This window comes from Prorops nasuta, unplaced genomic scaffold, assembly GCF_024137725.1.
Source record: "Prorops nasuta isolate Cenicafe-Biocafe unplaced genomic scaffold, Cenicafe_Pnas_1.2 PNAS00003, whole genome shotgun sequence".
In the NCBI taxonomy this organism is placed as follows: domain Eukaryota; kingdom Metazoa; phylum Arthropoda; class Insecta; order Hymenoptera; family Bethylidae; genus Prorops; species Prorops nasuta.
Genome location: NW_027116800.1, coordinates 9,013,195 through 9,028,673, shown reverse-complemented (window position 1 = coordinate 9,028,673; position 15,479 = coordinate 9,013,195). Strand labels below are relative to the sequence as shown.

Here is a 15,479-nt window from a genome sequence, read left to right as displayed (position 1 = left end):
GAGTCATTGAGGAAAAGTGGTATAGCGTTGATGCAGATGGTTTTGTCGTGGGTTGGATGCTCGTGGGATATCGGTATCTCGCAGAGTTGGTGCGTATATATATATATATATATATATATATATACAGAGAGGCGAGACTGCCAATGGATCGATTGTATATGTGTGTGTGTGTGTATGTTCGCGCATCTCGCTAGAGAATGAGCCAAGCAGAGTAGAGCAGAGAGCTCGGCACACACGATACACACGAGGAGAGCAGCTATGAGCCGAAGGGAGAAAAGGAGAGAAGAGGAAGGTTCGCGTCCGCGCTCGCGCGTCTCCTTGACGACGCCGTCGTCGCGACGTCGGCGCAGTGCACAACGCGAACGAGCTGGGTCTTTGGTCTCCGTCGGCAGGCCAGTGTCCCGACTTTTCTCTCGGCTTTAGCAGGTCGTTGGCAAAGCGCGTCGTCCACAAATCCATATCGTCGAGCGTCGACGTCCCTACGTCCGCTGCTGCGGGCGCAGCATCCGCGACACCCGACGCCGACGCCCTCGTCGTGTGCTCGCCATGCTCGCCACGCCAATTCGATACCGGCTTTTCTGCTACCTTCCATCCAACGCCGGACCAACAACCCTGTCTCCCCACAAATATTAACCGACGCCTCCCAAAAACAATTCACTATTCTCGCTCCCTCATCTCTGCTCCTCGACATCCACCACTGGATCTACTGCAGTCTCTTCAACCCTAAACTCTTCTCTTCTGCTTCTGCTTCTGCTACTACTACTACTAGCACCTCGTCAGAAACCGGGTAAGGTAACAATGCGCCACTATCCTATGACAATCAACCCTCGACCACCCTACTTCCCCAAGTTTATCGACCTTCAGCCTCAGGCTTTCATCTTGCCTCGAAATTTCGCGTCGATCGATCCTCCAGTTTCGCTTTTATTTCTTGACTAATGAAAAAGTGGCCTCGGATCGATAAAGCAAAGGGGAGAACCTTGCGAGTAGATGGTGTACCTGGGGTAACGAAGAGAGAGAGAGAGAGAGAGAGTGCAAAGTGAGAGAGAGTTTATCGGATTGTCGTGTTGGGCGTTGCGAACCGAGACGAAGGGAGTCATTGGATTTCTCGCGTAATTCTTCCAAAGATTCGTGGCATATAGTGGAACGTGCTACATCGGACAATCGATTGGAGGTGAGTGTAACGTGTGCGTGACGAGTTTGTGCGCACAGCACTTTTACTCGCAAATAATTTCCATACGGTGTGGAAGATTGCAGCATAAGTAGAGGAATGACAGTGGCGATATTGTCTCGGCCGGGCACAGCATGGTCGCTCTCCCGGGTCCCCCCATGCCATTGGATAATAGCGCGGAAGGGTCGAGTGATAGATAACCGCGGCGAGACTCGGATGGTTAACGGTTTTCATCGCGTCGCTCGGGACACCATTGACTGATAGGAGTACGCGACTTCCGGCTTTCATCGACTCGAGTTTAAAACCGCCTCTGAGAGGAAATCGATGTCTTCGCTGCGTCGCCAACTGGATTTGCACGATTGCGTTCGATGTTTGTTTTGCATCCAACGCTATGGTTACCCGCGCTTCGGCCTATACACACTGACATACATATATATATATGTACATACACACAGGCGCAAGTTGACTCGCGATGAACGGACATAAATCGTAAAAGCCGATGCAGCGTGATTAACCTTTTACAGAAGTGACGAGTTTGACAGGTTACGCGTGGTTGCTCACTTTTTCCCAGGCTTTATTGATGTTGCCATCTATATTAATCCGTTCGTCACTCTGACTCCTTCTTATCTCTAGTTACGTCACTATATTTACCATTCGATGAAGCAGCGAGCGTTCTTTGCCCTCCGAGGCCTCGATCGGCAATCCCTCGAGCTGCGAAACGCAAAAAGGGCGTTTTATTTTCACCGTTGGAACGCGAAGCTGGATGCTGACACGATTTGTCGCGCTTTCATGACTCAACGCTGATAAATGGCCCATCGAGATGACGAGAGAATTCCATTTCCGTATGTTCGTTCCTCCACGCATCGAAGGAAATTGTTAATCGTGCCAATTGCTCGATTCGCTCTATCGCTCTGCACTTCCAATGATAGCCAATGTACTCCGCTAACGAACTCCATGCTTTCTTCTCGCCTGTCGTTTACGCTTTATTGAAATAAATTATTTCATACAGTTATGGTGTATAAGGCTAGCGCGTATCTCTCGTGTATCAAGCTTATTTTATCGCGGTTTACAATCAGACGTGGAAAGCATCGGGAGCAATAATTACAAGATGAATTTTAGAGAGCGTAATTTCACGTTTTGTGTAAGAGGCAGGAAATAATTATCGACGGGACAAAAACTGGGATAAGAGGGTATATAATGGTTGCTGGAAAGGAGCATTGGGTCAATGTCGAGCAAATGCATGGATATATAGTGTTGACAACAGTTGGAGAGAAGCATCGCCACGATCGAACTGCTTGATATCTTCTAATTTTCACGTAGCTGGAATTAGCCTGCAGGAGTAGCTCACCGATGCAGCGATAGCCTTATGCGATGCTTCGCAATTCGAATGATAAACCGCGACGGTGCAAGAGGACCCACTGACATTTTCAAATGTCACAAACTACCTACACGACGACGTCCACGCGTAGTCTCGTGTTTGCCAGTACGTGTCGGTTCGAATGCTCCTTATGCTGCAAAAACCTGCCATTGTAGTCCAAGTAATGCATGTGGGGCTCCTATTCGATAGTTACATAAAAAGAAGTAGAATACCAATACACGATGAAATTTCTTGTAAAATCTACGCTGGATGGAGTAACCGGAGATGCAACGAACTTCTAGAAACTTTATAGGGCTAAATAGTAGTAATTATAAAGGTTTAAGTTTATATATAGTTATTAATAGACTAGCTTACTATAATTTATGTTAAAAAAACGAGAAATTTAGTAAATAGCAGAGCAACAATTGCTTTATAATCGGTAGTTTCCGTAAAGTTTTCATTATATCCCCATGTAGCACTCCAAGCACTATAATTTTTAGTATTTTTTAATAGTAAATTTTACAGGGAATTTCTTTCTGTATATAGTAGGAGTATTACGCATCAACACTTTCCACAGGAAGAATTCTTTAGCTGGGATCACTGGCAAAAGCCACCTGCCAAATGAGAATGCAGATTTATGGAATAAACAAAAAGCTCGTGATAATTAGCAGGAGCTCGTCCTTTTTCTTTCTCTCCAGCGTTATTAGTGACTAATTAATGCATTCGCGCATTGATTACACCAGGCTAGAATATAATTAGTCGTGTGAGGCTGCCTTGCCAGGTTTATTGCGACATTTGCTTAACTTACAGGCGCGCGAGATATGATTAGTTAGCTTCTAAACGATTAACGACACTCTCGAAACAGAATTTACATATAGCGCACTTAATCAGCCAAGAAGAGCTGTTTCAGTCATGGCATCAGCTTCGTTTAACAGTTAGCGATTTTAAGACTGAGCAAACATATCGGTGTGATTTCAAAGAGAATGAAGAAGAGGACCGATTATCGTGTGCATATAGAGGAAGGATAGGATTGTGGATGTGGTGAGGGAGCTAGGGGGAGGAGGAGGAAAAAGCAGTTTGGTATCTTTTAATGTTGCGCCGGCGCATCGATAATTTCAGTCGAGAGAGTTACAGACGCGATCTATGAGGAATGTAAGGCTGCCCGAATGGTTATTATAATCTTTAGTACTCTTTACGGAGCGTGCAATTGGCTGAACTACCGGAGGCATACCTAACTGTTCTTTCTGAATCGAACACAATATATGTGTGTATAAAGAGTAATGTCCTACGGTGCACTATGCACATTAACTTGTAGTACGCGATTCTTCGTGCACACACAGTTCCAACCTGCAGCTAAAATCTTTCCTTACATTATGCAGGGGCTTTGTACTTTATAGATCCACTTGTATCGCTTTCATCGATCTTGCCCATTCAGCCGGCAAAAATAGAAACATTCCTCATCGCTAAAGTCACGATGGAGCAAACAGGGTCATTCAAGATTTTCCACGACAAATAATACCGCCTTCCTTATTAGAATCAATAAACCATTGCGCGCTTGTCTCTTAAAAGAAATTTGTCAAACGCTCGTTCGATAATCCCTTCGGCAAATAAGCTATAGCTTTTACGGCCACTGAGTAATTGGGCGACAAAAATCATTTTGCCCATGTAACGGGCGTTATTCCACTTTTTGCACAAAAATAAACACGTTTTAGCGTCAGTGGACTTTGTTGTACTTGATTCGTCGTTGTTTCGAAGGATCGAATGGACGCTAGGTTGTATGACGCGTGTATTTTACAAGTTTTGACGTCATGGGTGTAAATCACGATTGAAGTTTATAAGGGCGGATGTGATAAAACGACGGAATAACCTCGTAATAACTCGGCGCATTGGCACGTAGCGCGCCGAAAATAGTTGGCGCGCGTAACAGAAGAGAACAGGAGAGGAGGAGGCTGGCTAAATGGAATGAGAGAAATAGAAAGCACGTTTTACGCGGACGCGGAGAGAAGAGCTCTTATGTAGCGTTTCGCCAAAGCTTTTTCTAAATATTTGGAATAAGCCGAGGCATAAATGTCAGCCTAAATGGCAATAGCCAGTGAGAAATGCTATACAAAGTGAAAATTGCATTTTCTGCATAGACGAAGCCTAAAGAAGCCTAAATTAGATTCGCCGCAGTTATCTTTCATCGTTACAAAGATCCTTTCAATTATGAAATAGAATCGAGCCTTTGGCTTTCTTTGAGCGTATGTAGTACTTTATAGAAACTTGAAATAAATAACTTTCTCGAAAGTGACAATTTTCCACATCCACACCGGGATCATTTTTATCTTCAAGGTACATCTCACAATGAAAGCTGAGAATACTCGAGACCACCTCTCCATTCATCACGACGATCCAATTAATGCGCGCCTCGGTATATCCGTCGATTCTCCGAATCCCTCGCCTAATAAGACTTTTCAAGAATCTTCTTTATTAATTATAAATACGTATAAATATATACACTCGCAGCTTCCCCCCTCATTAGCATGAGGATCGTCCCTTTATATACTTTTTCGCAGAATAACCCGTTGCTAAGAAACGCGTGGTTGCGAAAGAAAAGAAAAAAACGTATAGGCTTTATAGATTGAATAGATATGTACGCGTGATTTCGCGGTATAAAGGGAAGATTTAGTAAGAAAGGAGGAAGAGGTGCTAACTACAGTATTCGCGAGCGTCTTTCGTGCATAACCGAATTAATAACAGACCGTGCACGGTCTTGCCGATAGTAATGCGAGTTACGATGCTTCGACTATCAATAGGATTTTCTATGGTAGTGTGTTCATCCCACTAGGCGTAAAAAGACAAGTGAATAATTATCGTGCGATAAAGTAGTGGCTTTTAATCGACGACGCCCCGACCATTCTTTAGGAAAGCGATGGAATAAAATCGATAGGCTTGCATCCTGGCAAAAGTAAAGAACGCGCCGCACCATGTGGGCTATCGTGCACAGCTGTCAGCCCCAGCTCGCTTTGCTCTAGCTAGCCTTGCCAGCCTCACACCCGCTTTTATGTGTATGCGTATAGTGTACACATTTCGCCTTTAAGCTTCCCTCACACCAGCATCCGAACAACGAGAGATCGAGCAAAACGCACACGCGTAGTTTATCCTGCAAGCAACGTACGTTCCGATTATTAATCATGCACCATAGAAACTTTCCCCTTCTTCCTCTTCGTATTCTACTCATATTTTTATACCTGTATATATATATAAATAAAGATTCGCGTGTCCAAACAGTGTTTCCATACCTCCTGTTTTTCTTTCTTTCTCTTCTTCTCTCGTATGCAGGAGAGACGCGTAAATCTCCCATTGGAAAGGTCAATAATGATATATTAGCTTTTTTCCAAGGCTATTAACGGGGAAAAGTAAACTAGCCATTAAAATAAAAGGGGCATTTGGGAGCGAATAGCGTGGAAACGGTCGACTGTAATTTCTGGTCAATCCAGGTAATACTCTTTCGACCAAGAGAGGTTAAGGTCGACTAGACTCGTGATTCATTCATGCGTTATCGATCTTCTCCGTTGGTTCGCGTGCTACTCCTCTTGATCACGTGACCTTGCCATGGAAAATTCGGTTTTAGCTCACCCTTCAGACATGGACCGCGATACAATAGCTGGACGATTGCTTTCGTATATGCTATATATTACTGCACGAGACCCGATGCGATCGTGTATTTCCAAAGTCCCCGATGACGTCTGCCAAAATATTGTCGCTATTCCTACCATGTTTGCCTGAAATCCACATTGTGACGCAAGTCACTGCTTCGAACAGATATAAACCTACACACGTCTTGACCTTTGTTTATTCCAAGTTTCTGTCGACCAATGCAAGCAACTATAGGTATATATATACGCCCACGTTGCAGATATACCCCGCGGAGCATAAGCTTCTCCGCAGGATTCCACGCGATTTCGATGCTCGAAAGCTAATTCTGCCCTGGCGCTAACCATATTTATGGGAAACATAAAGCAAGCCTCCCAGATCCTGCGCACTTTAAGACAAAACAATGAGTCAGCCGAGAAATCGATAAAGAACTTTAACCGGTTCAAGCGGCAAATGGCAAGTTTGCATTTACAATTGGAATGTCAATATAGACTCAGAATTATTTACGTGGGTTCTAGGAAACGTTTCAGCTTCCTCGTCTGCACGCTCAATTAGTTGCATAAACATAAGAATATTTGATCCGCCGCCGCCGCCGCCGCCGCCGCCGCCGCGCTCGGACTGCTCAATGACACGTATAAATTTCGTTCTCTCGCAGAAGAGGACGCTGCATGGTCAGCTCGAGAGATACTAAATAAAACGCGAATCACGAAGGAGTCAATTAGGGTAAAACAAGACGTTTCTTCCGAGAAAAAGGTTGCTTTTCTTTGTGCTTACTGCGACGCATCATGCTCGTTTCCCTCGAGAATTTCTTTGCCCCTCGGAATCCCACTCATCTCTCTCTCCCTCTCTCACTCTGACTCTGACTCTCCTTGATAAGGTTCAGGAATTTCTTTATAGGTTGTTCCCGGTGCTACTCGACGGGATAAAACGCCAACCCTTGTTAGGAGAAACTCGCATCAAGGACAACAACGTTTGTTGAGCCACCCAGACATCTATCCAATTCCCCATATGCACGTTTCGTCCTCGTCTCGTCCCGATGAAGTTCTTTCGAGTCTAGCGACCTTCGTTTTATGTACCAATTATCCAAGCGCTTTATCGACTCCTGCCCCAACGCCCGACAATTTATTTCTTGATAGCCCACCACTTAGTAGCGTAAATTTCACGTTTAAGCACCACGAGTGTTACGAGTCCAGATTAAGCTGCGTCGTTGCTCGAATATTCGGCGCGGTCTCCGGGACCCTTTCGCTGCTGCTTCTCGTGTTTTTATTTAGGTGGGGGGATTCAATGGTGTCACTGTTAAATTCGAATGCGGCGACTCGGGGATCTCGTTAATGCGGGATAGCGCGCTACAAGAAATCTCAACGAGACCACAGAGAGCAACCTCTGGCCCTAATTGCTGACAATTGTTGTCAATTGTCGATGGACCCTCCACACAACCGGTTGCAATTTCCAGCGTGCCTCCTGCTCGCCCTCCCGTTCGGCCAAATCGTTATAGGCGCGTACATCACGATCGTGCCCATGCACCGTGTCATTATTCGTTAGTGTTTATTCAAAGGGTTTTCTCATAATAGGATATATCCCGTTCGCGCGCGCGTGCGCACCATACTTTCGTCTGCCGCCTATCAAACCATCAATGAGGATCATCAACGGTGGAGAAAAACATTCAAAACATCCGTGTTGCGCGATTATTCGTTGGACTGTCTTCCCTGTTTTTCAATTATCTCTTGTTATCATCACGATATATATATATATATATATATATATAGGACGGAAACTTAATTGCTCGCTGTGACTCTCTATGACCTATTTTTTATCCGAGCGCGACAAACGGACGTTTTACCGAGAATAATTTACATTTTTTTCTCGTGTTAGCTTGTTACCACTACTACTGCTAATATCTATATATATATATATATATATAGATATATACTAGCACCAACAGTGGTAATGTGTAGCGTGCGACTGTCGGCAGTCGCATGCTCGTTCGTGTTATCAAGAAAACCGTAAATGTTTAGCTGCATTTTCACTCGAGTTTATCTCAGAGCGACAGGTACGGGTGAAAAGGCGAAAGCTCGTCGATTCGCTCGGCTACTCGATTAGTTTTTCGTGGCTGTGCTAAATTAGCTAACCAGTTTGTAAAATTATACGAATACACTCTTATATCGCTATTATAGTGTGTATACGCGCGGATTAAGGAGCAATCTCTTTGTTCGTCCGGACGCACCCAGTGTGTTCTTGGGCGGTCCAGTAGTTCTTAATAAACGATGGAACAATACTAATTGCAACGTTGCCATGCTTAGCCGTGTATAGCAGCTCTCAATAAGATACAAAATTCATATCCGGTACAAATCCACCACCTTTTAGCGCTGTGGGGTTCTTATCGCTCGCTCCATTCTGACCGTAATTTGCATTTTCCTGTCCTACGCTCGTATGCACTCTATTCCTATATGTGCATAATGTCATAATCTATCTGGGTAATCTCCTGCTCGCTACACTCGTACACGTACAAACCAGACGTATTTTAGAAACTCGCAATGCGCTAAAAATAATTTGCCAGCGTAGTGTTTCGATGCGAGGGCCGGATAGGGGTTCTCTGGAAAGGAGCAGAAAAAAAAACCCAGAATAGAGGAAATAATTGGAATGAAAAAGTCGAGAATCTTGTAGCATGTAGGTTATTCGTGACGAGGGAAGGTCATAGTTGCACTTAAGACGGCTCAGCTGACTAGACGCCGCGCCGTCGTAAAATAAGGAAGGAAGGAGGGAAAAAAATGTGTCGTGGCCAAATGCAGTATATATAGGGTAGAGTGGTGGTGGTGGTGTGTATGGTGGGGAGGGGGATCCTGGCAGATGTTTGGTCCACGAACGAGGGCTCAGTCCCCCATGGGGTGCCGTCGTGGTAGAAACTACCCCTCTCTAACGGGACGTTTTTCAACCGTGCAATGCCAGTCTTAATAATTCTGGCTTGCCCTTGTGAGCTCGGCTTAAGGGCCACGTGACGAACACACGCATACCCTGCGCTACTCGGAAACTCATCTAGCCAGCGGTCATCCCTGTGTAGCTTCCACGTGGAAATTTTCGTCCTTGCGAAAGAACGAAGGACGTGTGGGAAGATTGGACAGTGTTCTAATGGATTTTGAGACGATAACGCTTGGATCGGACATGCCTCGTTCCATCAGCACTCGCGCTAGTCGCACTTCTGAAGTAAGCGCAAATTCACGTTAAGGCTAATCTTATCAGCGTCGTTAGAAACCCGTGGTGGCACTATCGGTCGAGAATAACATATTAGGATGAAGTGAAAACAGTGAGCGGGCCATGTATTAATGTTGAAAGTGCAGAGGCAGCTTGTGCGTTCGTTGGTGAGAAAAGGTGTCTATTGGCTGGTAATAGATCTTGGAGCTAGAGCTCGATCAGGTTGAACCAAGTCGAGAGCGTACGGGGGGATAGGAGACTTTGAGGCGATCGAGCTCGGTTGTTCAACCGCATTATGTCATGCTCTCGTGCATAAAAGGATTGGTAAGCAAATCCGATTAGCGATAATCGATGCGCGTTATTTCTTTCCAACTAATTGGCCATATCGACGACAACGCTAAAAACGATCCGTGTCCTTCTTCGAGTCACCTTCAAGTGGACCCTCGAACCTCTCCAAACGATAAGTGTGCATGTACGATACCAACGGCTCCTTCGGGCATAAATATCAACGGCTTATAAATTTATCCGCCGCGTCCAATCATCCAAGATCAGCGTCTATTAGCGCTTATGAAACCCATTTGTTAATGTCTGTATTGCTTCTGCGTATATATATATATATATGTATGCGTACGTATAGAGGAGCGTATTAACTACACGACAATTGAGGCGTACAGCACTTCCTACTTCCGGCTTTCATTAGCAGCTCCAAGTCTCAAGGCAAACTCGCTTAATCAAATAAAACGGAGATTATTCTTGACGTTTGATTTACTGACGGGACGGAAATTGCTCGGTCACAAAGCGTTCCTTATCCAATGTCAGTATATTCGTGACCGAATCAATCGGAAATTCGATCTTCCACCAATATACGTTATAGTGCTTGGCTCATTTCACTTCCGCGATACTACTGGCCAAATTCTTCGTACGGAGGATATGTATACTTGAACTTGCTGTCAGCCGGTAGGCAGACCACACTCGGAATGACACTGTTTCCTTCGCTAATGGGGTAAGTGATCGCGAGCATGTTGCTTGAATCGTAACACCGATCTGTTATACTAGCACGCGCACAACTACTTTCGCCTATTCAACAATCTTTTCCAATATGCTTGAACATTTCTCTCTCTCTCTCTCTCTCTCTCTCTCTCTCTCTCTTGAGAGAGAGAGAGAGAGAGAGAGAGAGAGACCGAGCCTTTCTCGATAAGCCATTTTTTTCGCTCCGGATTTTCCTGTTCGCCAACCACCGCCACGCTCGTTTACACCGCGTCTGCGTGTTTTTGTGTCTGTGTGCAGAGAGAATAATGAAAAAATGCCGTCGTGTTCTCGTGGAATTAACGACGTAATGGTAACGATTGTATTTTCCTGATCGTTAGTGGATGCGACTATGAGGAATTAAGCAAGGAAAAGTATGACTTCCCTGCAACTCTCTGTCAAAACGGTCAAGATTGCTCGATCAAGCGTTGATAATTTCCTGAAGAGTATGAGACAGTTACGCGCGGACACGTTTACGCAATGCGGAAAGCAGGAAGATGACGTTGTGACGCTACATTAATTAACGTTCGTACGAATTCCCCTAGGAGCGTGAAACTCTGGTAAAATGGAAAGTCAATATCGAATTCGATATACAGGAAGCGACTGACTGTTTCTCCAAACGCGCCACTGAAAGTGTAATCATCGTTGAAATTTTTCCAACCCGATTATAATATAAGCACTTCCTTCGCGTACACCTTACGCAATCGCCATCAAAATCCTCGCATGTGCGATATTAAAATTAATAATGACACTTGAAAAAAATGACGATCGTTGTAATTGGCTTTCTTTACGCACGGAGTCGGAGCGTTAAATATTTTACGTAAGATTATTTAGCATTCGTCGGAACTCTTCCCTTACGGAGATTGTGCAATGTTATAGTAGGAGGAAACGAAGGTATACCTTTCACTTTCATCGTCGTTATTTATTTCTATATTGATTTTCGGTGACGATATATCGTGTGACACGTATATAGGACTGTGTGGCCAGAGGTCGTATATACATATATATATATATATATATAGCTTTCCAGGTGCGACCGGGGACAACGAAAATGCTAATTTCTCCTCTAATAAGCCATCAGCTTATCGAGTGCGTCCTGTACAAACTCGTGTATATATTACAGGCATATCCACAGGAAGACAGTTGGAGGAACTTGCGCAATCCCGGTGGCATCAATATGCTTTATCGACACGTTCGATTTACTTTCTTCCTTGGTATTTATTTTCCATTCGTCTTTTTTGTGGCACCGATCGACACCACACATGCGACGCCAGTCGTAAATCAATCACGAATAGGGAATGGGTCGCTTTCTATGTGCCTCGCGTGATGATTAAAGATCCACTCTTCAGGGTTTTGCTGATTAGGGACGCGTTTCTATTTCAGGGTAGCCACCACGCTGCCAAGGTATTCCGCCTGGTCATTCATTATCAATTTACCTCATTGTCAAGAGGACCCGACGTCAACGGTGCTCAACCAGTTTGATTTATTCCTTCGTCCAATTTGAAGCAAACTGAAGGAAAAGAGAGAACTTTGAAATATTCCTCGCTATATAAACACGCTTGACCTTGAACTTTGTTTTCGTGTTATTCAGTTTTATAGCGAAAAAATGGGCCACAAAACTCTGATTCGAGCAGCGCGACCAGCAAAGATTATTGCGATAGGAGGATTTTTTATAGCTTAGGAAAGAAGGAGATAAAATGAATCCTTGGCGAAAAATCAGGACGAGATAGGACGAGTTTCGTCGACCGCCTTGCGAACGGTGACCTCCAGCCGCGAAATACAAATTCGACGCAGGTATTGCGCGCTGGAATTTGTTTATAGAAACCCATGTGGAATTCAAAGCGAATGTTCATTTCGCGTTTTAACCGGGTTTTCCTGCGATATCCTGTCAGCTTTTAACCTATACGTCTCGTTTCGTTCTGGATTCTAGAAAATACTGCTGAACGATGTGGTACAAGTAAGTTTGTTGGTTAAGATCGCTCCTGTAGAGAGATTCGTAACAAGAGAGCCAGACTGAGTAGATCAACCGAAAACCGTGCGGCGAATAATGAAAACTTGAACTCTTGCCAAAATCCCTGGCCGTTTCGTGAGAACTTGCACCGAGCATTGCAGACTTTGTGGAACCACCGGGGATAAAGTTGGAAGCGTCACCACGAATGTTCAAAGCATAATTTCTAGAAATCCATTAATAAATAAAATCACATTGCAATTTGAACAAATGGTGAAAATTTCGAAAATTGAACGAAAGAGAGTTAGCAGGATTTTCTTTGATAAATGTTTTTGTTGTTGGGAGAAAAGCTGCGAGGAGCTAGTTCTATTGCGTTAGCTGGATTGGGGTAGCTTTAGACCGTGACTAGAAGTACACTGGCAAGAATCCAATAATGGATTAGCCGTAGGTAATCGTACACCGGGCAGCAGCCATTGTTACTCAAGTTTCCGTAATTAAATCATCAGTCGGGCGAGGTGAACGCGAGCGGTCAATGGCAGAATCGATTCGGCCTCGGCAGTGAGCATGGTCAAAGGCTCCCATGTCATTTCAAAAACGTTGATTCTTCCAGGAGGAATTGATGTGACAACGTCGATACTGAGATTCGATAGGTCGAAATAGACCTCGTCTCGCATTGTCCATTCGATATAGTATACCGGATATTTCTGTGGAATTGTCCTATTATTGATCTGGTCTTTGGACCCAAGGGTTGCGGACCAATCTCTGTTACGGGTCACCCCATTAATACAGTGTGTGACTCAGAGAAGGATCGCGTTGTGTTTGTGTCGCATTAGTTCATAACCGATAGCACCAAGATTTTCGACAGTTTTCCAAGAGGCAATCGATCAACAGCAGAGATAAATTATGCCTGTCGGAGAAGATCAATAATCACGCGGGGTCCTGTCATTATCTAATCGCCGTATTGATGCTTATAACCGAGCCGGGACTAATGATAGTTTCTTATCGGTTATCTGGACGTTTTGTTGGGACCGTCAGGCTTAATCTTACAAGATGCTCCAAACAAATACTGTATAATAAATGACAAAGCGAGCCAAGACGATAAATACATCGTAGGGGAAAAGTAGATTGGTGCATGTAAAACTACCGGGGCACTCGTGCGTGAAGATCGAGTGTAAATCAACGTTTACACATTTAGAAATCTTGTAGTCGATATGTAGATACCGGAGAGCGAACACTCCAATAACTCCAAATGAACCGGTGCTCGCTGAAATTACTTTTACCTTGCAGTCGGTTCATTCACAGTTTACACAGTTAGCTTAATAAGCTTCAAGTTTAATTCCCAAATGATTCGATAATAGAAGGAAGGAAAATATATAGCTTTACCTTATGGCTCTCTTTGCAAATCTGGTCGGGCACAATGATCGTAGGTAATAATAAACCATATACGCGCATATAGTATACGCTCTCGTATACCTGGATAAACAACTGCGTTGATGATTTTCGTTCACGGAGCTGGAGTATCGAGCACGAGACGATAATAAAAAGCGATCGGAGATGGAAGATTGGCCGGGGAATATGGGAGTTAGAGCCATGCGATATTAAAAAGTTTTTTACACAGTGGTATTTGTAGGTTATACACGAGCCAGGCCGGAGATAAGCCGAGTGTAGGAGCTCTCAGGGCTTATCAGGCGTTCCCTCCCAAATATTCGGATTAATTTGCAATCCTGAAAGCTTCGGAATTTCTCAAGAACGCTCTCTCGCTCTCTCTCCATCTCCTTTTTTCCACCTCCTCCACCTTCCGTCTCTTTGATCTTTATTTCTTTCTGGTATATATATATATATATAGCTACAAGATTCGAGTTTCTGCGGGTGGAGAATGCAGCAAGAGTAACGCAAACGTCGAGTGGGAAACGGGCCGGTTCCATGCAGAGCGAATCTACAAAAATGACGATCCACTAACCCACTGTTGCTGATAACGAGCAATGGGAAAATTGATCGGTACCACTCCTATTCCGCCTGGCGAGTCTTCCGTTCGAGCAAATTCAATTAATTGGTTCGCACACTCTCGATACGGTCGCTCGCACGTGTGCGTCGCTTGTGTTTGCGTGTGCCGGCCTGATTCTCCGCTCGGTGTCAAGGCTCGCCACTTTCTTCGAAGATCTCGAGCGTGCAAGTGATCTGGTCTAGATCCGTTAACATTGTAGTATGTTTCTGTCATGTAACACAGGCCTCCGATTTGCCTCTTACCTGTTTTATCTTATAACGATTCTCGGTTTTCCGCCTTGCAAAACCGTGTAACTCCGACGGCCACCTGCTGCAAATTTGTATCGCTCCAGTGCCGATCGGATCGAATCGGTTAGGATCTCTGCCACGCCAAAAAAGTATCCAGTTAACTGGGCCGACGTGTAACATATCTCGTAATTAAGCAGCCTAATTAAACTCGTCATTTAATTTTTGATTACACGCAGTTATTTATACCAGTACGAGAAACCTTTAACGATCGATCGTACATTATTGCTTTTCACTTGGAATTTCAAGAACTGTTTTTTATCTTCTTCCTCTTCTTCGTTATCCTTCCTTTTCGTTACAACAGGTATGGTTTCGTGGGATTTTCGTTTTTAGCGTATGCGATTGTAACGGATCGCAGGATTTTATTGTGGGAATCGTGTGTACTGCAAGATGTTCGGTATACGTGTAATCGTTTCGATTCCTTGTATTATACTGTATTGCGTGGTGGCTCGTTAACTACTGTTTAGTCGGATTTACGTGCGGAGGGTTTCGGAGGTGACCGGCGAGAAAACGTGTTCCGACCGGTATCGGGTATACCTGTATACGAAGCTCGAACATTGTTTCGTGTCTGGCATATCGCGGACGAGTAAAATCGTCTCTCTGATGTTAGTCGTGGCCCCCGAACCGTTAATGGAACCTTCGCTAAATCTATTCAAAAACGCGGTACATCGCGGGGTCAGTGGGCCACAATTTTGTCGAGCATCGCTGAATGACGATTTCACGGTAAATAGTCGAATTCTCTCGTGACGATATTCTCACACGAGTGGGATTTAAATACCCTGCGAATCGATCGTTCACGGAAAACTCTCGATACTCGATCCTATAGTATAAACATTCCTTGTTATTTCATCTCTAGAATCGTCCGT

General features: G+C 44.4%; 1 protein-coding gene across 6 annotated transcripts in view; it reads left to right on the top strand.

Annotated features, from left to right (window-relative positions):
* The first annotated feature begins 344 nt into the window (after positions 1–344).
* Positions 345–15,479, top strand: part of DAAM (disheveled-associated activator of morphogenesis-like protein) — a 40,302-nt gene continuing 25,167 nt past the window's right edge. The window contains exon 1 of one of the 6 annotated variants that reach the window (XM_066746709.1): positions 345–787. Coding sequence is in view for 2 of the 6 variants with exons in the window: in XM_066746705.1 (XP_066602802.1) it covers positions 9,288–9,362 (75 nt within the window). In the remaining 4 variants the exon portion in view is untranslated. Of the gene's footprint in view, positions 788–926; positions 1,172–9,073; positions 9,363–9,434; positions 9,675–10,213; positions 10,354–14,638; positions 14,742–15,479 lie in introns of those variants that run through there. The other 5 variants (XM_066746711.1, XM_066746705.1, XM_066746708.1 and 2 more) reach the window with 5 other exon arrangements.